General features: G+C 42.9%; 1 protein-coding gene across 1 annotated transcript in view; it reads left to right on the top strand.

Moving 5' to 3' along the window:
* NEGR1 (neuronal growth regulator 1) overlaps window positions 1-21,561 on the top strand; it is a 914,174-nt gene that overhangs the window by 387,525 nt on the left and 505,088 nt on the right. Inside the window, exon 2 of the mRNA XM_015410018.1 lies at window positions 18,930-19,162. Within this exon, the coding sequence (XP_015265504.1) occupies window positions 18,930-19,162 (233 nt within the window). The remainder of the gene's footprint in view (window positions 1-18,929; window positions 19,163-21,561) is intronic.

Here is a 21,561-nt window from a genome sequence, read left to right as displayed (position 1 = left end):
GGTCTGAATATATGAAATAATAATATCATTCTTCCACCACATCTCACTTCTAGGAAGTGGTGGCTTACTACAAGCCATGTGCCACTCTGAACAATGGCCTACACAAATGGCAACCAAAGATTTTTGACAAAGTGACATGGCTACCAAAGATTTTTGACAAAGTGACATGGCTCCTTCTACCAGTTTGGAAGAAGCATAGTACTGAGACCTTGAATAGGGTGAAGTCAGAGAGAGTTTTATTGAGGGGAATCATTAGCATACTCAAGTAGTCATGATAATGTCAGGCATACAACACAACCAGATACCAGAATGCCCACATTGTCAGTGTTGTCAAGAAAGGGGGGGGAGGTGTAATAGAGAACCCAACAAAGTAGAGCAAGATGATAGAGGACATTATAGCTACCTATCCATGAAGGTCCAAGCAGAATTCATAATGGCAGGAAATAATCCATATATTAATTCTAATGGGGAGGGCAGCAGAGATGCTCACCTACTTGGGTGGTTTGGAGCTAGGTAGAATACAGGGTCTTCTTCAAGCAAAGGCATAGGTCATAGGGCAGGACTTAGGTCACCAAGACAGTACATTCTAGGAACAGGAAACAGGGCACAAGCTTACATGCAAAGCATGCAGAATATGGTGATGGGGAGATTGTGGTACAGTGGTTTAGAAATTATTCTGATTGAAAGGAAAAGGTTTCTTTTTCCAGAGAGAAAGGGGAAAGAATCCACTTGTAGCAAACAGGTACGGTCCCTGATTGGCTGAGGGTAAGTTGGGAGGACTTTGAGGGTATTTTCAAATAAAGAATGGAGAGGAAGTCCCTGAATGGAGAAGAGATGTGTTAGAGACAGTTATCTCACTAAGCTTCTATTTTTGGCTACCTGTCTTAATTAGGTAACTCTGGACTATGAACCTTTGTAGTGGGAAAGAGTAACATGCGCTTTTAGTTCTTCCAAAGGTGTTAGTGCCAAGAAAGAAATAACGTAATCTTGATTTATTACTGAGATATTTGATTGTTTGAGGTAGGGATGAACACGAACCCCCAAATGAACCCCAGTTCAAGCATGAACCAGGGCAGGTTCATGCCCTGGTTCATGCTTTGTGAAGCAGGGGTAGAGAGAATGTGTCTCCCACGATCTGCCCAAGAATCTCTATGTTTTTCATGGAGGTTCGTGAAGTTCATGGGAGACACATTCTTCCACATCTGGTGTGCCACCCAGAAGTGAGCTCCGAAGGCATTTAAATTCCGTCAGAGCCAACCACCGGCCCATGGCCCCACCCGAGTGAGCTCTGAAGACTTTTAAATGCCTTCAGAGCCCACGTTCAGAGTGAGCTCTGAAGGCCTTTATACTCTCGGAGCTCAGTCAAGCTGGGCGGCCCAATTTGACTGAACTCTGAGAGTGAGCTCCAAAGGCCTATACCATTTGAAGCTCATCTTTGGAACTCAATTATGTTTTATTTCACTTCAAAATGAACCAGGAACTGGTTTGGGAAACCAAAAAGTTTGTGGTTCATGGTTCATTTAATCAAATGAACCACAAAGCCCAAAGAACCATGAGGTAATTGAAAACTCATTTTCTCGGCATCATATGACTGGCAGAGCTGGTCTTAGGGCCAAGATGAAGGGGGACAGAGAGAAGTCAACAAAATGGATGCTAGGTAACTCAGGTCAACCCTACATAAGGAACCATAAGTATTCAATAGATGGAAGCTAGTATGGACTAATTAATCTAAAGTAAAAGAATGTGATTATGAGTTTGTAAATCTACAATATTTAGGACTGTCTTGCTTGTAAATTATAGTTAAACCAAGATCTGATATTTTGTGAAAGAGGGATGATATTACAGACCTGTTCATGGTATTTGATTCATGGGGTGAATCACTAATATGGTTAGAGCAGCATTTTCACAGAAGTGTTGCTGAGAACTGCACCCTGCACACAAAAAAAAGTCAGAATCCTGTCTTTCATTATCTATGGTCCATTGACATATATTCGAAATAGGAGTCAAGCCAATAAGAAAGCTGTGCTTGTTTCCATTTAATATCCAGCATTCAAGCATCTGAAAATATGTGTTACTGGAATGGCATTGCTGCATATGAAGAAAATGGGAGAATCATACATCAGAGCTAGTATTTTTAACCCAGGAATGAATGTAAAAATAGCAGTTCTGAGGAAGTCAACAGGTCACTCAGATGCACAGCGATGAGCTGCAAAATCAACTAGAATTGAAATTAGGTTTCCAGGGTACAGCATATGTTATGATGAAGGTGCCAGGGAAGATAAAGTATGCTACACTCCTTCAACCTGTTCAGAGTGTGTTCCAATCATTTGGAACCAGAATGAACTGCTCCCACGCTACACAGCCCAAATGCAGAGCAAATTAAAGCAGGGATGCTTTTACAGGTGCATCCATTAATCCCTGCACACACTCTGGGCAAGGTGTGGTGTAAAAACATGCCAGGCAAAATGGGTCTTTATAAAACAAGTGATGATGCCAAAAATTAGGTTTGTTAAACATCTAATCAAATACAGTTTTGATACTTTACCAGTGAACAGATTGCATATTTTTAAACTTATGTTTTATTTCACTTCAGAGGTTGCATAAGTACCTTTCCTATTCATAGAACATCTCAGCCTCCCTCTTGTGGCTGTGATTACTGCTGGTTGACACAACTCTATTTATTTACTTTAAACATTTATTTTCCATCTTTCTCCCATGTGGAACTCATAATTGCTTATAATATTAATAAAATATTATTAAAAAACCAAACATTATGCCCATATAAGTCACCATTTAAAAACTAGAATTAGGACTGCCAATAATAAAAGCTAAATCAATCAAATGCTGTCTTAAATAAAACTGTCTTCAGCGTCCTCCTGGGCACCCCTCCCTGTGAAGGTTGTTCCATAATTGTAGGGATGCCATGGAAAAGGCATGTACCCACCAAATGAGCATCTTTGATTGGTGACAACATCTCCCTGTGATCTTAATTCCAAGGCATAGATCACTGTGGCTAGATCTGACTGAACCAGGAATGGATGCAGCTGATGCAATAGCCAGAGCTGGGCAAATGTACTCCAAGCCACAGCAGCCATCTAGTTTTCAAAGGTGACCTCTTTGCCACTCCTCCTGCTAACCTAGCAGGTTGAAAGCAAGAAATTGCAAGTAAATAAATAGAGACCACTTCGGTGGGAAGGTAACAGCATTCTGTGCGCCTCGATGTTTAGTCATGCCGGCCACATGACCACGGAAATGTCTTTGGGCAGCGCTGGCTCTTCGGCTTTGAAACAGAGACGAGCACCGCAACCCTAGAGTCGGATTCGACTGGCTTTCGAGCAAGGGAACCTTTACCTTTACCTTGCCACTCCTAAACTGCAAACCTGGCTTTTCAAGGAGATTATAACCCCATCCAACATAAGGGAGATCAAGTCCCTGGTTGGCCTTTCTACTAAAACAGAGAAACTCTGCCTTGTCAGGATTAAGTTTCAGCTTGTTCACCCTCATCTAGCCCCTTAGTGATTGCAAGCACCAGTACAGAACATCAGCAGCATCCTTGGAATTAGGTGGGAAAGAAGTATAGAGCTGGGTATCATCTGCATCTTGGTGACATTGCAGCCATATCTCCTGGTGACCTCTTCTAGTGGCTTTATATAGTTATTAAATAGCATGGACAATAATAACCCTGCAGCACACCACAGGTGTGTAATGGGACAGAGCAGGAATCCCCCAACACTATCTTCTGAGACCAGCCCCCCAGATAAGATTTGAACCAGTACAATATAGTACCCCTTAGTCCTAGTGTTGAGAGGCGGCTCAGTAAATACTATGGTCAATAATATCAAAGGCTGCTGAGAGATCCAGCAGAACTGGCAAGATCACATTCCCCCTGTCTAGTCCTCAATAGAGATCATTAACAATGTTCCCCCTAAGCTCCACAGTGTTGTGAGCAGAAATTCTACCTTGTGATTGAAAAAAGCTAGTAGCATTAAAGTTGTGAGTGAATCTGCATTTGACTATTGCGTAAATTAGTTTTTTAGATGATTACTTCCATAACCTCATAAGAATCTCAGAATAAATTCTTTCACATTATATTTAAACTATATTATATCCCACTTCCTCTCCTACACCTGACAGGCAGCTGTCTGTACAGTGTAGGACGGAGAGGGGGGAGGAGTACTAGAAGCCACTGTGGTGTAAGAAGTGGGGGGAGTGTGTTGGAAGCCATTGGAGAGGCTGGGCCAGCAGCATTACTGAACCTCACAGGTGCTTATTAGCCACTCCCAATTTCCTCAACTCTCATTAGCTGTCTGCAGTCCCTTGTAACTGTTGGCTTTTTTTACCTCATAACTCTGAACTCTGCAGCTGACCAATGAGAGACTGGTGGCTGCAGGGAGAGAGCTGCCTGGCAGCCGCATAGGAATCAATGGGGGACCATGTTTCCCCCCTTTTGACCCACTTAGGGGTCGAATTTCTAAAAATCCCTTCTTAGCAAGCACCTGCGCCACAGTAGGAGCGCTCTCCCCAAATTTGGTGTCTCTAGGACCTGCAGTTTGGCCTGGGCGTTGATTTTATGGTGAGAGGTATTTCTTTTATATATAGAGATTTACTGGTTTTCTTCTTGAGACTCAAGGTGGATTACATGGCATATAATATTGTAATCAAATAGCATATGAGATCTAATAAACGATGCAATAGGACTAAAGGTAAAGGTTCCCTTGCTCGAAAGCCAGTCGAATCCGACTCCAGGGTTGCGGTGCTCATCTCCGTTTCAAAGCCGAAGAGCCAGCGCTGTCTGAAGACGTTTCCGTGGTCATGTGACCGGCATGACTAAACACCAAGGCACACAGAATGCTGTTACCTTCCCACTGAAGTGGTACCTATTTATCTACTTGCGATTTCTAGCTTTCGAACTGCTAGGTTGGCAATAGGACTAGGCTTACAAAAATTACAAAAATGCAAAAAAAAGTTATGCTATGTCCAGTAATGCAGAAAATTAAATTACAAAAAGAGTGTGATAGAAGATTCAACAAATCAATAATATATAGCATACACTGTGGCATAGACTACAGTCCTGTTCTCTATAGACTTTATGAAAATGCCCTCCCAAGCAACTCCATTACATAGTTTACAGAATTAAAGAAGTGTGAGAGCCTTCTTCCAAGACAGGCCCAAAAGAGTCACATACAGCCGTCAACTCAAAACAGTTCAACTCATCATCAGTGACTTACAACCTCTACTGGATAATGACATCTCACTTTTACATACTAGAAAAAATGAAATATGTAGCTTTCTGGTTCTCTTCTACTAGCCTAGCTGAAAAAAATCATGAGCAAGGGAAAGCTGTAACAGTATAGGTAACTAAGGAATCACAAGCTTCTAGGTGTGTAAGAGAGAGGGTTGCCAGGTGTGGGTTGAGAAATACCTGGAGATTTTTGGGGTAGAGCCTGAGGAGGGCCAGGTTTGGGGAAGGGAGGGACCTCAGCAGGGATACAATGCCATAGAGTCCACTTTCCAATGCAGCCATTTTCTCTGGGGAAACTGATCTCTATTTTCTGAAGACCAGTTCTAATAGGAGATCTCCAGCCCCCACCTGGAAGTTGGGAACCCTGAAGAGCTACTGAGCAGATCCAGTGGTTTGAAGCAAACCTCCACCAGAGCTTTCTTGTTCTCTGTATTCATATATAAGGCCAAAATGAAATATGGCATTGGGGATCCATTATCAGATCTCACATAAAATGAAGCTCTGACCACCCCCACCCCCCAATTAGTATAAGAGAATCAGTGCAGAGGAAGGGAAGGTGCCTTGCCCGGTTGCTGGTAGCCCTTGCACATGAGAAACGGGGGCAACGAGAAGATGTCTGTCTTGTTCCCTTATCAGGGCTAACAATAGTCCAAGAGGGCAGTTTTCAATGTAAATCTCTCCTTTCTCAGCACAACAGCCCCGTTTCAAATTGACTGCCTCTATGGCAGATTTCAACAGGGTATAACACTATGGAATATTACCTTCCAAACTAGACATTTTCTCCAGGTGGATTATTCTCTGTTGCCAAGAGATCAGATCAGATTCTTCCTTGGCACTCAGCCGCCTCCGCTCTATCCGCTGTTTACCCACCCAGAGCGGTGGGCGGTGCCTGGACTTCCCTTCCCTTGCTCCTTTTGGGTGCTGTCCCAGTTCCTCCCGGGCCTCCCACTGGGAGGACCGGGACTGGGAGGCCACTGACCGACCCCCCCCCAGCCCCAGACAAGACAACCCCTGGCCTTACGAGATGGCGGGGGTGACGCGGAGCCTGTGGGCTGCGGGTGGCGGACAGAGTTGGAGCCAGCAGAGGAAGGAGCTGGCTCAGAGGGAGGAGCAGGCTAGCGGCAGCACAGAGAATCATCAAAGCTGCCGGGACTGCCAAGCCAGGGACGGGCCAGAGCCGGGGAGAGGCAGAAACCCCGGTGGTGCGGCATGGCCCCTGGAGAGGCGGGTCGACACAGCAGGGAGGCGTTGGGTGGTGGGGACTGGGGAGGCCGGGGAGACATGCTCCAGAGCCCTGGCATGGGCGGAGCTGGGCGCAAGTGAATGGGCTGGCAGAGGCAGGGCTAGCCCAGGGCAGGGCAGCACGCTCCCCCTCTTGGCGTCGTGGCTGGGCAGGAGGACACGGGGGCCCCAGATTGGCTGATGGGTCATACAGCGGTGATGTTCCTGCTGCCGCTGCCACTTGCCAAGGAGAGCTGCTGATCCCCACCGCCAAAGCCAGAGCTGCCGCTGGAGGGAGGGAGAGGGGCAGGGCGGGCTTGGAAGCTGGCCAGAACACCATTCCGGGGTGTTCTGCCCCCAAAATAGCCCTGGGTATGTGTAAAGTTGTGGCTATCTGAGAGAACTGGAAGCCCATGAAGATTAATCTGTCAGACGTACTTAGTAGATTTCCTCAATTTGTATTGAAAATGCAATTCTGACAGGGATGGCTCCAAATTCTCACCTCGGTAGTTGTGACCCAGCTGTTCTCATTTTTTATTTTGCTACTGCTTTGGGAGGACTGCAAATGTAATTCTTTATTTTCATGTATTTTTTTATTTATTCAGATTTCCCCACTATAAAATGGGCACAGATTTCAGTGTTATTTGTGTGTGTCAATACACAAGCATTATAATGCAAGTATATGTTATGTATAAATGGCATACATTTTATGCATAAATACTGTATATAGAACCATGAAAAGTGGAGATCAGACATGGTTGACAGAATCTAAAGGAAAATGAAAGAAGAGATATTCACTCATCCTTCCCTACTGGTTAAGCACAGTCAGAGCTTTTTCCCAGGAGGTCTGGTTTCCTGCTAAGATTATGTTTCTCTGTGTGAGATTTTGGGAAGCCCTGTGAAGCTGCTACATCCATCTGCTGCTGTTGTGCTGTTTTGATTGTCCCTATTACAAGCAAATGTGATGTTTTCTTTTCTTTTGGCCTCTGTATGCTTATTACAACACACTAAGATTAAAATTACACCCCTCTTCTCCATTCAGCTCACAATAACCAGAAGAAATCCTGTCCTTATATATAAAAGCATTTTCACATGGCAACATTTTATGCCCGCCAAAATCCGTTGGCTCTGTGATATGTCAATCACAAGGTGTCTCTATCCACTGGCTGCGTTGCCTGAGTTCTCTCCCACCCACTGCAGCCTAGGCCACTCTTCTCTGATTGTGCCAGCATTTCAAGGTTACTTGCATATGGAAGCTGATTGGATTTCACTTCATTCCACACCTCAACCCGCCCCTCCCTGTTTGCATATGCGACCTGGTGTATTCCAAGGTAAAATATGTCCTCACCCAAAACACATCACTTCCGCTTCAAAAAAAACAAACAAACCCAATAACACAACCATGCCACACCACAAAAAAGACAGATCACACCACAAGCAGAATACCACAAGGCAAAAAATGATAGGAAAAGGTGCCAGACTCCCCATTACTGCCACAGATATTTACCTGAGAGCATTTAAGAGGATGGTGTGCTGGTCCTAGGTTCAAGTTATAAAAGCTGTCTGGGGGATTATGGAACAGATGGGCAGATAAAGGTAGGCTGATGATTTCCTGGAAAGGACAGAGGGTTGCCAGCTCCAGGTTGGAAACTTCCAGGATATTTTAAGAATAAAGCCTGCTGAGGGTGGGGTCTGAGGAGGAGGAAGAGGGGGACCTCAGACAGATAGTGCCATAGACCCCACCCTCCAAACAAGCTGTTGCCAATCTCCAGGTGACAGCAGGAGAGCTCTTAAAGCTCTGGTGCTAATTCAAAGTGCTGGGGATGTGCTGTGTTCTGGCAGGGGACGCTGTGAGTGTAGAAAATGAATGTGGACAGAGTAGTGTTTTGGAAAATCTTTAGGAATTTTCCATTTATCATGGGGAACCCATCCAGAGCCTCTGGCATTTTCTCACTCTGCTGGCATCAAAACCAATTTAAGTCAAAATAGAGCTATGGAGACTTTCCCATCCTCCTTTGGATCAATCTGTCTTTGTTGGCAACCCTAGGCCTGCCAGCACTCTCAGGGTGACTTCATGCCTCCTGATTGGCATTACTTCACTAACTCTGGCTGCTTGCTCCTGTTCAGTAGGAGCCTCCCTATGGAAGCTGCCGGAGTAATTTTGGACCAGCCACAGACTTTCTGCCTAACCTACCTTGCAGGGTTGCTGTACAGATCACAAAACGGAAGAAGAGAATGAAGTAAGCTGCTTTGTTCCCCACTAACGGGAAAGACAAAACTTGGAGAATGGGGACTGCATGGTTGGGTCCCTGAAGGAATGGAGTATGCACCCCAAATGATGGGATTTCACAGCATGGCCAGTCAACATGCATACTGTCCAAGTGATGTTCAATAACATGCTCAATGCACAATTTCAGGGAGGTTGCTTTTTTTGCTGGTCAATGTGTGAAATGTATGTAAAAAGCTATGAATATTAACCAGTCAATATATAAAATTTCTTTGATCAATTCACAGGTGGTAAAGCGAACATAATTACATTGTGGATTAAAAAAAAATAAAGTTGTATTTTGTCACTGGAACATCAAATAAATAAATAAATAAATTCCCAGCTAAGTATGGTGATAATTGATCTCAGTTAATATATTTTAATTGCTTATAGCTTAAGCCATTACAGCTAGAAGTGTAAAAAAAAAAAAAACCAGACCTTTTCTGCTGCTCAAACACAGTAATCTTTTCATAAATAGAAAATCAGCTCTAGCCAGACTCTTGCTCATATAAAAGTTTCTCAAGAGACATGAGAAATATAAGGATTAATGTTGCTTCTATTTAATGACTGCAGTGCTGCATTTAATTAATTTTGCTGTATAGTCATTCTTTATTCATAAGAAATAATTGGTGCTTCATCAGGATTTTTTATTAATAAATTACATTTAAGTATAATCTTATGGTGACCAGTGAGAAGTTGAAAAGTAAAAATAACTGAAGGAGCAAAGATGGAAGTCCATAATCAATGCTCAGTGATAATGAATGTACTGCATAATTTGTATTTAAATGAAACAAAATAAAAGTACTATCATTTTGGAAACCAAGTGATCATTTTTGAATGAATTGCAGTGCAGCAGTCTCACATTTAAGATTGCTGATGAGACGGCCACATCCGTCTCCTGCACCAAAGTGGGTTCACTCGTGCAATCCTTCCAATTCCCTAGCAAGTTTTCCTACACCTGGAAAATCAAGTACTTTCTGGATATTTGCATTTTGAATCCGCGATTTTGCCATTCTGGACAGCCATTTTTCGCAATGATCATGATTAGGTCATCTGAACATCCTTCTCATGTTTTTTTTTTACAAGATTCTGTTGTTGTGTGCATGAACAATCTTGTGCTGAATAAATTAAATTAAATGTATAAACATTCAAGCGCACATATAGACTCCAGCACTCAGTTGTACATTGCTAGGTAATTTTGTTTGCTGTTTTTTGGGGGGGAGGCTGCAAGAACAAGGGAGTAATGCAAGTCCCAATGGGAGTGGTGATTTGGCCATGTGCATGTGCAAACCTTTACATTTTATGGTATATGACCTATGGGCTTTAAACCTAATAACCTAATAAATAAATAAATGCAATTTTTTTAAAAAAACAACCCATGTCACCAAAGTGGTGGTGTGGCTATCTAAATAGTGTCCAGAGCCTCGTTGCATGGTGCAAGCAGTTCAGGGAGGGATGTGTGGTCATCCCAATCCAAAAAATATTCCCGATCAAATCTACAGTGGGAACAAATCGCAGTAAGCTTGCCATGTGACCACACTCATATATAAGGTCTCAGGTTCAAGTACTGTCTTTTCTTTGTCTTTTTGTTTATGTTCTTCTCAGTGGAATCCTGAATATAGTCACACCCCTTGAGGTCAATGCCTGTCTATGTAGCAATAATGATTACCAAGAGGTTTTGTTTCCCCATGCATGATGAATTTCTTTGTCAGGGTGAGTTAACTGTTAACCTGATGAAGTTACCTGGTCGTTCATAGGCCCACCTCCTATATTTTTTCAAACACTCTAAAATAGTTCCTAGCTCAGGACCCAAGTTTTGAGGAACACTGGCTGTGGTCACACGGAACATTAGTCACACAAGAGAGACGGAAGGCAGGCGGATTTTCCGGGTGCGATCTCACCGGCACATCTGGGAAGCATAGCACTTCCGTGGCACAAGCGAGGCTTCCCACCAAAAGCACACAGCAAAAAACTAGTACCTCGGAGGTACTAGTTTCCGGAAACCACGGGGCAAGGGCGGGCGTCTGATCACGTTTCCAGTGGCATCCAGCGCCCGCCCATGTCCCCTTGCGAAAAAGGGTTTTTTCCCCCAAGTCTCCCTGGATGCGCACACGCACCCAACGGAGCATGCGCATTTGTCGTGTACACAAAAAAAGAAAACCAGTTTGCCGCTCCGCATGCTTCTTCATTGCGCGCAGGCGTGTCCTGTGATCGGCACCTCTCCCTACCCACGGAACCTCCATGGTACCTCCACAGGAGGTCTGATCGCTTAACCGCGCGTTAGTTTGCCCCGGGGCAAACAGCCACGCTTCCCTCCCGCAGTTTCCTGCCTGTCTGACCGGAGCCACTGTAACACATTCTGGAACAGAACAGGGTCACCACTACCTCCATACTCAATCTGGGTTGCCATCGAATGTTTGTTGTGGGAATCAGGCTTGGCATTATAGAATTAAAGCCATGGTACATATTGGCAGGTCAGTCGGCTGTGTTTAAGTGAATATATTCTAATAAATATCACATTTTTCATCTATTGTATTGTTAGTACATATATACTCCTGCTTACAAATGTATTGAGAGACTCATTTTAGAGAATGCTCAGGAGCAGCCAAGTAAGCATTATCATTTGGATTTTGGTAAGGTGTTTTAATGGCGGAAGCAAATAACACAGTGTGGTGCAAGTCTGATTCTTCCTCCCCACCAACTCTATTTTATGTCCTCCGTTTCAGCATTAAAGCCTTGATGTCCATAAAGTTGTGTTTTTTCTGTGTGGAGCAGTGAAAAAACTCTTCCACTTTCAAAACACATGTCACAGCATCTGGCTGCTTTGCAGTCTTTTTGAAGGCTGCTGTACTGACAGCTTCAGAACTGCCCGTTAGGCTATGGAGACAGCTGTGCAAGTACCTGGCTAACCCTATCTGTTTGAACTTAGTTTTCCTAGGAGTTAACTTTGAATATTCAAGGAGAGACAGCTTTAATCTTTAATTAATGACTCCTATGCGTTGAGATTTGATTTGGTTAATACATGTACGTGGGGTGGATGAGATGGTTTAGACAACTTTAAAAAAAAAGTAATGGAATGAATTGCTTAAATTGTTTTTTAATGACATTTATGGAGGCATCCAACTGCTGTGAGGGCGCAAATTCTAGATTCAATCAGTCAATAATTTATTGTTCAATTAATTAGGTTATTACAAGACTTCATCACATTTCAACACCCTACATAGAACCTGTCACACTGCAGAGATGTTTTAAAGTAAAACTGAACAGACCATGTGGTTATAGGCATTCAATGTGATTAATAGGCACATTTTCATAAGCAATGGCATTTGTTGCAATAATTTTTTCCCCTCAGATCTGTGTAGCAATGGCCAGTCTTGAAATAACTGAAATAATTGAAATGAATAAACTGATTTCTTTTAATAAGGAAAAACCTGTTCACTGTCCATGTAGAATATAAATCATTATGCTCATTTTAAAAGGATTATAGATCACAGATCCCAGTTCCTCAATCATGATTATATTTTGACATTCATAGATGATTACAGATGGAAGACCTATTTGCCTAGAGTTGACAAAAGGTAACTTATTTTGATAGCATTATGGGAATTGACAAGAACAACTGACCATAGGGTGGTGATGTTTGGGTTAGCATTAGGGCTACTCAGATTGTTATCTCATTCATTTCCAAGGAGTACTGGAGTACTTATTTATTTATTTTATTCTATTTGTATCCCACCCTACCCTGTAAGCAGGCTCAGGGCGGCTCGCAACACATAGTAAAACAATAAATAATACTTCATTAAAACATCATACCACTTCATCAGGATAAAATACATTAAGTTAATACCTGATGGCAGCTTTAAATTTCTAACTACTAAGTGAAATTTCTAATAACTAACTGCAGTGCAATGCTGCAACAGTGTCAGGTGAGGAGCCACATTTCTCTCAGAGTAACTAGGGTTGGCTGATACTGGCACCCAGTTGGTATAGGCAGTGCTCTAATGTAGTTGAAACAAATTAATAGAGCAAGCAGATTGAACAGGGAAGGCCGGTGTTATTGGACATCCTCCACTCAGCCAGAAGCTTGGCGGAACAGCTCTGCTTTGCACGCTCTGTGGAATTGTAATAAATCCTGCAGGGCTCTGATCTCTACCGGGAGTATGTTCCACTCTGAATAGGATTGCATTGTATATGGCACAATAAGAAAAGACTAGAGATAGGTAGATGAAAATACAAGTGAGTTCCACTTTTCTCAGTCTGTTTTCCCCCCGGATTCAGTATAGTGGGTCACAGTAGACCATCTAATGACAAATATTCTTGGTCAGCAGAGCTCCATAAATACAAAGGTGTTATTCTAAGCAGTTCATGTAATATTTCCCTCAGATACTGGGAAGACATGCTTTGGAAGCTCAGATCAGAAATGGTCTTACATATCTCTCAGATCATGAAAATAGTTTCAAAATAAAATGAAATTAAACAATAAATTTAAATATTTTAACATTCTTGGGGCATAGTTGTATAAGTGAACAGGTAAGGCTACTAGTCTAAGTAGAAATAAAACTGGCAAACATGTTGATTCCACTGCCAATCTGGCACCTCTCCTTTTCATTCCCAATGACCCAAAACCTGTGTTCTGCACTACCCCCACTGTATGTAATGTTTATCACAAATGCAATCCATAAATGCATATGCTCTGTTGTAAAAGAAAAGGAAAAAGAGGTGTGAAAGAACACATACATTGATTTCTGTGGCTCTTGTACAAAAGATTGTATTATTCCTAGTTTACACCTTCACAGTCGTGCAGCAAGGGAAAAGAGACATGATGGAATGTTGTTAACCATTTATCACCTCTTCCCTATTTTAATGTATTTTCCTAATATTTCTTCATCATCTGCCAGGTTTTTTACACTTTTAAACTATCCCCCACTGCTCTCTCTATGTTATCCCCCCCCCTTTGCTGAAAATTCACAGCTTCTATATTCTCATCAGCACATTTCAACTGCCTTGAAAGCAGAGCTACTAGGCTGGCACACATATCACAGGGTTCCATTTTGACTCTTAGGACACGTATTCTGCCTAGCTCCTAAAGGCTGCAACCATGATTCATCTGTTTTACAGTACTGCTACCCATGATGATGAGTGGTGATGATGCGATATTACATTTATACCTCACTTTTCTCCCCAGTGGGGACAAAAAGTGGCTCACAACAGTGTTCTCCCATCCTTCATTTTATCCTTACAACAACCCTATGAGATAGGTTAAACTGAGAGATTGTGACTGGCCTAAGGTCACTCATCAGTCTTCCATGCCAGATGGGGGATTTGAACTTGGGTCTTCCAGATCCTAGTCTAGCATTCTAGCTACTATGTCACCCTGGTTCTCAGTTCTAAACAGAAGAACACCCTTAAGCCCATGGACTTAGAATGGCTAACTCTGCTTAGAGCTACACTCAAAATAGCCTACTGCTTGAGTGCAAGCCCCCTAGGCAGAAGCTACTAAAGCTGGTTTGACTGATGAAGCCACTTTTATCACTCCCCTTAGCATTTTACCTGTCCATTTGAGATTGAAGGCCTTCTGAAACTCCTCTGTAACTCATGTGTTCATTTGAATAAAGAGCTACACTACAACTGTGAATCAGTAAAGGTTTAACACAGACAAGAGATTGTTCTCTGTATGCAACTTGTAAGTAACTATCAGAAATCTGTTCTCATTTAAGATGAGGAGCTATAAGTGGTTGCCAATTGCATGTTGTTTATTTTTAGGGTGAGTTTATAGCCTATATTAAGAAGTAATTAATAGTTTGGTATCTTATTTCAATAAAATTACCTTGATTAATACAAGCTATGTGGTGTAGCTTTAATCTTGTTTTCAATAAAGTTCACCATAAAAGGAAGTAACATACAACAGGTATTCTCTTATTTATCTTTACACTGGCCCCTGCCACACGGCAGGGGAAAAGCCCTTTAAAGCGCGGCTTTTAAAAGCCGCGCCAACGTTGATACGGCTCGGCGGGATCCCACGGATCCCCCGGCCGAGCCGCCTTTTCTCCCCGGCGCGATCAAACGCCGGAGAGAAAAGACGGCTCTAACCGGGAGCCGGCCGATCTGCGCATGTCGGAGCATGCGCAGTTCGGCTCCGGCCCGGGCTTGAGCCGGCGCAAAGACGCGCCGGCGATCAGACGCCCGGGAAGAGGCGCCTCATCCATTTGAACCACCGAGGTAGGTGGTTCAGTTTGAGGCGGTTCTTCCCGGGTTTGGGCCAGTTTGGAGGCGGAAGCAGAACGCTTCCCAGATGTTGTGGTGTGATCGCGCTGCTTTGATCCGCCTCCAAACTGTCCCGTTCCCGGGCCAAATCGCCTCGTGTGAACGGGGCCAAGGCAACTTAATGCTTGGATAACTGGAGCTTCTTTCTGTATCAAAAGGGTCTGAGTTCATCATCAGAGGCTCTGTTGTACAAACTCCTTTGTTTTGAACTATTTATTTATTTGTTTATTTTATTTAAGTTTAAATCCCACCCTATCCCACAAGTGGGCTCTAGGACTGCCAGCTCCAGATTCAGAATGCATAGAGTCTACCCTCCGAAGCAGCCATTTGCCCCACTGATCTCTGTCTGGGAGATCTCCATGCCCCACGTGAAGGTTGGCAACCCTACTGAACCCAGAGGAGCAAGCACCAAAACCAGGGACTTTTCATTGGTAGCACTTGTGCTGTTGAACTGCCTCCTCCAAAGAGTCTCAATAGGTTGCCAAGTCTGCATTCTTTTAGGTATCAAGCAAAGTCCTGTTTATTCTCTCTATCTTTTGACTCAGTGTAGTTGGTTTTAGCTTTAATGCTGTTTTAGGATTTTTTATATCTTTTCTTGTTTATTTTTTTATTATTGTATTGTAATGTAAGTCTCCTCAAATATAATGATGTAGAGAGTTCTGTGTATGCCCTGGTATCAAAGGTCCCCATCGTTTATAATTTCGACATGTACTTAAAAACTGTTGCAGAGGTGGTGCTTTTTTCCACAGTTTGTCATATCATAATGTTTGGAAGTTCTGTATTTCTGTGCAAAGCCTAACAAGTGCACACTTTATTGTGAGAATAAGTGTTCATGCCCTTGACCAAGGCTGAGCTTTAGAAGAGCACAAATGGTTTATTCCACTTATATGTATTGCCTGCCTGAGGCCACCACACCATGAATCCAACTAGAATCTGTAGAAGCTAGTAACTAGTGTCTCTACAACCTGAGCTGTAAAGTCACTAGTTATGTATCTGCTCTGTAAGAGCCTCAATTTGTGTTTCTGTGCTGGTGGGAGCAGCATGTGTGATTATGATTCACACCATTCCTTAGTTTGAATGCTTCTCCTATGCTTAGGATGAAGGAAGGGAAAGGTTTATAGAGAGAGTAAGATAATATGACCTTACTTCCCCGTTATTTACTAAATAGTTTGGAGATCCATCCAAAGTGGATAGATTTTAAAAATGCAGGTTTCCCCCCCCCCCATGAGCCTCCTCATCTGATCTTTTCAGGAATGTTCCTTGCTGGGGGGGAAATGTAAGGTGGAGTTTGAGGGGGAAAAGGAGGGGAATATTATGTGTATGTTCTCAAGGTGAAATCTATTAGTATGCTGGTTAGTGATTTTCTACAAAGAAAGTTGCTGGGGCTTTATTCTGTGTGAATGATATACTATTTTGTAATTCTTACCTCTTAATTCTAACTAAGTGGGAGGTAATAGGTTTCACTTGCTTAGTGGTGATTGAAAGAAATAATGTATATATTCAGAGACCCTCTGACTTCTTCCCGCGTCAGTGTTCTTTGCCCTGACCTGGACACCACAGGCTAGCCAGATCTCAGAACCTAAGCAGGGTTGGCCCTGGTCAGTATTTAGAAAGAAGACCACCAAGGAATACCAGGGTTGTGATGCAGAGGTGGGAAATGGCAAACCACCTCTGAATTAACACAATCCTAGTGGGGCATGAGCACAGCAATGTACAATAAAACTTTCACTCACTACCATACTTCATATTTTAATTCTAACTAACTGCTTCTCTATAGGAGGGAATCATCTCCTTGGGACCCTGCTGGCTTCTAGTCTACCCTTTAGATTCCCAGCTGTGATTTGAGTCAATCCTAGCTCAACACCACCAGTGATTTTGGGGTGGTGCAAGAGAGCTGCTATGTTGCATAAATGATCTGGTGTGATGCCTGCCCTTAATGTAGATAATCAAATACTAGTAAAAGCACAGATGCTATTTCAAAAGGGTTAAATAGGTGTTGCACTTCATAGGGAACAACCAGTGATTCTGGCAATCAGGAAACTCTTACAAATTAAGAGCCCGGTGATGGAGTTCTCTAGGATGGTATTTGTTCTTTCATGATGTTATTAAAGCAATGGTGCGTTATGCCGTTAGAGAAAGGAACTGCATGGATTGATATGCTGTTTGGATAGTAGAGAGTGTGTTGCTTTTTTGACCTATCTTTCAGAACTGCAAAACCAAATGGTTTTTCCCTCCTGGGAAAACTTCTGTCCATTGCTATTTATAAAACTCATTTCACTTTAGTTAGCAGGGCAACCCATGAGGCAATAGTTTTTATTTAAAATCATTGGTGACATTTTATAACCATTTTATCAAATATCATGCACTGAATTATTAAGTATGGAACTAGTCTTTTGGCAGATTTCTCTAGATCTCTAGAAAACCCACCACAATTTGTTGTTAGTGTATCAAGACCACAGTATATTCAAATTTAAATTAGCATTAATAAATTTCCCAGAAGATAATTCAACATAGCTTATAATGATTTCTGAATATTAATTTATTCCAATTTTCTAATGGTTGACCGATCATATTAGTGTAATATTATATTTACACTATAATCTTGATCATTTTTTCTGTGCAAGTAGTCTAGAAATAAATGCAGAAACAGCCTTTTTTCTAATAGAAACCCTTTATGATTCTCTCTGGTTTTGATTTGGCAGGAGGATGAAACTGGCTGCAAATTAGATTCTGCAATATACCTTGTTCCTTATTTTTCAACTGATTAGTTTCATACTGTTGGCAGTAACTTACCCTGTTGAATTCAGCTTGGGATTTTGTAGCAATCTTAGGCATGGCGTTCAAACCCCTGAGGGATTGTGTAGAGATTCTGTCAAACTCTTTTCGATGGATGTGTATTTCATTCTGTGGCTGTACTTTGTGCTCATTTAAAAGAACCACTCTTCAATTTGTAGCAGAACATTTTCAAAATGAAGTTTAGAGAGACAGGAGTCTCTCATGTTGACTGAAATATCAGTACTGCCTCACTTTTTGTGGGCTCTATTAGTATGAACAGAGCTCCAATTTACTATTCTTGTATTGCAGGTTCCCCCCCCCCAGTTTCTTTGTTAAATAAATATACAGGAGTATAGCAATATGCTTTACATGAATTACCTTAACCATAGTTGTACTGAGCTTTTTTTTTAAATAGCCTTACAACATGCTCATTATTTAAGAATTCTAAACCCATGCTAGTGACAGAGATCAAGTCTGTATTCAGTAAACATAAATACATAGAGTTGGACTGAAAATATCAGGAACAAAGTGACATCTGTAAAGCAGGATATTCCTCTGCTCTGTGTCATCCATTCAGCACTAGAATCTGTTTTTCTGGATCAGGGGACCCAGGTAAACTGTAAGGGGCAAAATAGGGGTCTGCAGCAATGCCCCCTCTAAGCTGTGGAGTCTTGTGAGCAAAAAGTCTACCTTGTGAGCTGCTGGCATTAAAGCTGTGAGTGAGCAATTTGGCTACTGCCTAAATTAGTTTGCTCTGGAGCCATCCTTCCTGAGCAAAGACAAAAATGTGTGAACCGGAGGCTAAAAAACTGTGAGCTAGCTCACATTAACTCAGCTTAGAGAGAACACTGGTCTGCAGTGGACAGATTAATTGGCACAATCACCCACTGTGCTGCCCTCTCTGCCAACAAAAGTGTTACTCCACTAGCATAAATGTCATTAAACTGGCACAAGAACATCTTTGGATCAAACCTAGTGAATGTGAATATGTTGTTGGATCAGATAAATAGATTGACTTATTGAAACCCATATTCCAATGCCATGCTTCTAGCCCTAAAAATCAGGACTTCAAATTTATAAAGGTGTAAGTTATAAACAAATATGTAAGCACATTGTTATTTCTGTATTTCAATAATTTCTTCCTTTCTTTGAAACTTACAGGTGTTACTTGGAAGATGGAGCTTCAAAAGGGGCCTGGCTGAACAGGTCAAGTATTATTTTTGCAGGAGGAGACAAGTGGTCAGTAGATCCTCGAGTGTCAATTGCAACAGCAAACAAAAGGGAGTACAGCCTTCAGATACAGGATGTGGATGTGTCAGATGATGGCCCGTATACTTGTTCAGTACAAACCCAACACACGCCTAGAACGATGCAGGTGTACTTAACAGTCAAAGGTATCAGTTATTCATCTTTTTTTTACACATGGTCAAAAGTAGTGTGCTTGAAAGAGGAAATTGAATCCATTAGCATTTTTATGTGCAGCAACTTTAAAACATTTAATGCCCTTCAGCTTGCTAGTTAGCTGCTTTTCTCAATGTAATGAACAGTAGAAATACAGCACTAAACACAGTCAGGTCTTCTTTTCTTTGCATGCAACGATGTGTGTACATATGTGCATATGTCATAGGGAATGTCTCAATTTGGCAAATAGTGAGTGTCAAATGTGAATACCTAAAACTAAGTATATCCTCAGATGTATACCGATGAGTTCAATATCCTCTCTCACATATACTTTCTAATATTTCTAACCAGTTCCTTAAGATTTTCCTGGCATGATATTCAGCAGATACGAACTTATGAGACACCGGTCAATATACTAAGCATGATGCTTGCAAATAACATGGTGTATGAAATATTTTATACAGAAGTATCTTCTTTCACTGCTCCAGGAGTAGATATATTTTGCTTTATTTGTTATGTTCCACATGCACAGCAAGTGCTCTGATCTTTCTCCTTTTGAAAGAATTTTCCATGATACTGGGCAAAGTACAGTTAGCAAGAGGTTCTGAAACTCTGAATATCAGAAATGGCCCAGCATAAAATTGGGTGATGGAGTTAATGAAAATTGCACATGTCCATTGCACATGTGCAAGCTCTTGCAGATACCTGTGTCTGGAGATGCCTCCACTGCCTGGCAGTCTCCTAGGCAACAACACAGGACCCTTATCTGGCATCAGAACTCCAGACATAGATGGAAGAACCAGCTGGGGCCCAATACTGCTGCATCCCAGAGAAGATGGCAGCCTTCAGCAGAAGCCAGGATAGGTCTGGAGAGGCCTGCACAGAGGCCTGCACAGAGGCCTGCACAGAGGCAAGCCAAGACAGAAGCTTGGAGGGGAGGGTAGTGAAGTCTGCACCAGGGCAAAAAAGTGCAACAGCAGCCCAAACCGAGAGGACTGGGCTTGAGAGGGCCAGTGAGAAGTAGTGATGAGGACTGAGAACTAGCAGCCTATCCCACCCAAGCCCTGGCATAACCAATAGGGCAGGATAGAGAGTGGGGGGGGTGGAGCCATCCAGCAGCCCAGTAGGAGGAACAATAGGAGCGAATCACTGTCCTCCTTCAGAGGGAATTCAGGAATGCCCAGATAAGACAGGTTCTTTTAAAAGCTAGGGAAGCCCAAAGAGGAGAGAAGGACAAAGCTCTGGTGCAACAAGAGTTCTGATCCTGGGGAAAAGAGAAGGAATAAGGTGGTGCAACCCCCTACCCTTCCCAATTCTGAGGCCTGAAGAGACCTAACCAAGAAAACCAGCAAGGCAGCTGATGGCAAGCTAGTGGAGCTGGAGAGGGAGGAGCCTCACAGCCTGTGAACTGCAGTGCGAGAAAATAACTGCTTTGGAAGGTGGGCTTTATGGCATTCTGTTCAGCTGAGGCCTTTCCCCTCCCCAAAGCCTGGTTTCTATGGAATCTACCAGAAAATCTCCAGGAATCTCCCTACCTGGAGCTGGAAAGCCTAGTCAGGACTGGTCCCAATGAGTTCTTCACAAAGGCCTACAAAAGGTTTCCTTCCTTTGTCTAAACCAAGCTTGGTTGCCTACCATGGCGAAATGGGCTCCAGTTTACAACTCGGCTGTTTGCCTCCCACCCTCGTCCCGTGGGTGTATATCACTCCTTAAGTTCGCTGCCACCACTCACGGAATCATCACTGCCTTTTTAGAGGGACAGTGAGACCCCTCTGGCCAAATCTCCCTATTTGGGCTACCCCCTCCCTTTGGTATTGTGCAGAGTGAGGGAGACTATGTGGTCAGAGCACAACACAGATTATTAGCCCAAATAAAAGAATTTAACTATATTTACACAGTTATATATATACTTTAGACTTACTATACCGCCCTAACCCCGAAGGGTCTCTGGGTGGTTTACATGATGCATTCTAAGAACTTTGAAACCTAACTTGGGCCACATATTTTTCTGGGGACAGGGCAGCCTACCGGCACCCAGGTGGTGGATCCTTGTTGTTGTTCTGGCTCTGCATCTTCTTTGGCAGTCTCTGATGTTTTTTGGATGGCAGTCTCCGGTGTCTCCCTTGGATGGCTATCGGCAGGACTGCGTAGGCGCATGTTCTGTGCTCGCTTCCGGCTTCGGCTCCGTCCAGCAAGGCTCCGCCGCGCCCGCGTACACACCGTCGCTCGCCTCCCGGTCTCCGCCTTTAGACGTCATCGGCTGCACGATGTTCTTACTGGCCACCAGGGGTTGCTCTACCGAGTTATGGAGCACGCGCATACTGTACGAGTAAGCAGACACCATGAACCAACAGGGCATAAATCAACAGGGGTTAAACGCAATCCTCTTTCC

This window comes from Gekko japonicus, unplaced genomic scaffold (genome assembly GCF_001447785.1).
Source record: "Gekko japonicus isolate JY-2015 unplaced genomic scaffold, Gekko_japonicus_V1.1 scaffold216, whole genome shotgun sequence".
NCBI lineage: Eukaryota > Metazoa > Chordata > Lepidosauria > Squamata > Gekkonidae > Gekko > Gekko japonicus.
This window is presented reverse-complemented; position numbering and strand designations above follow the sequence as displayed.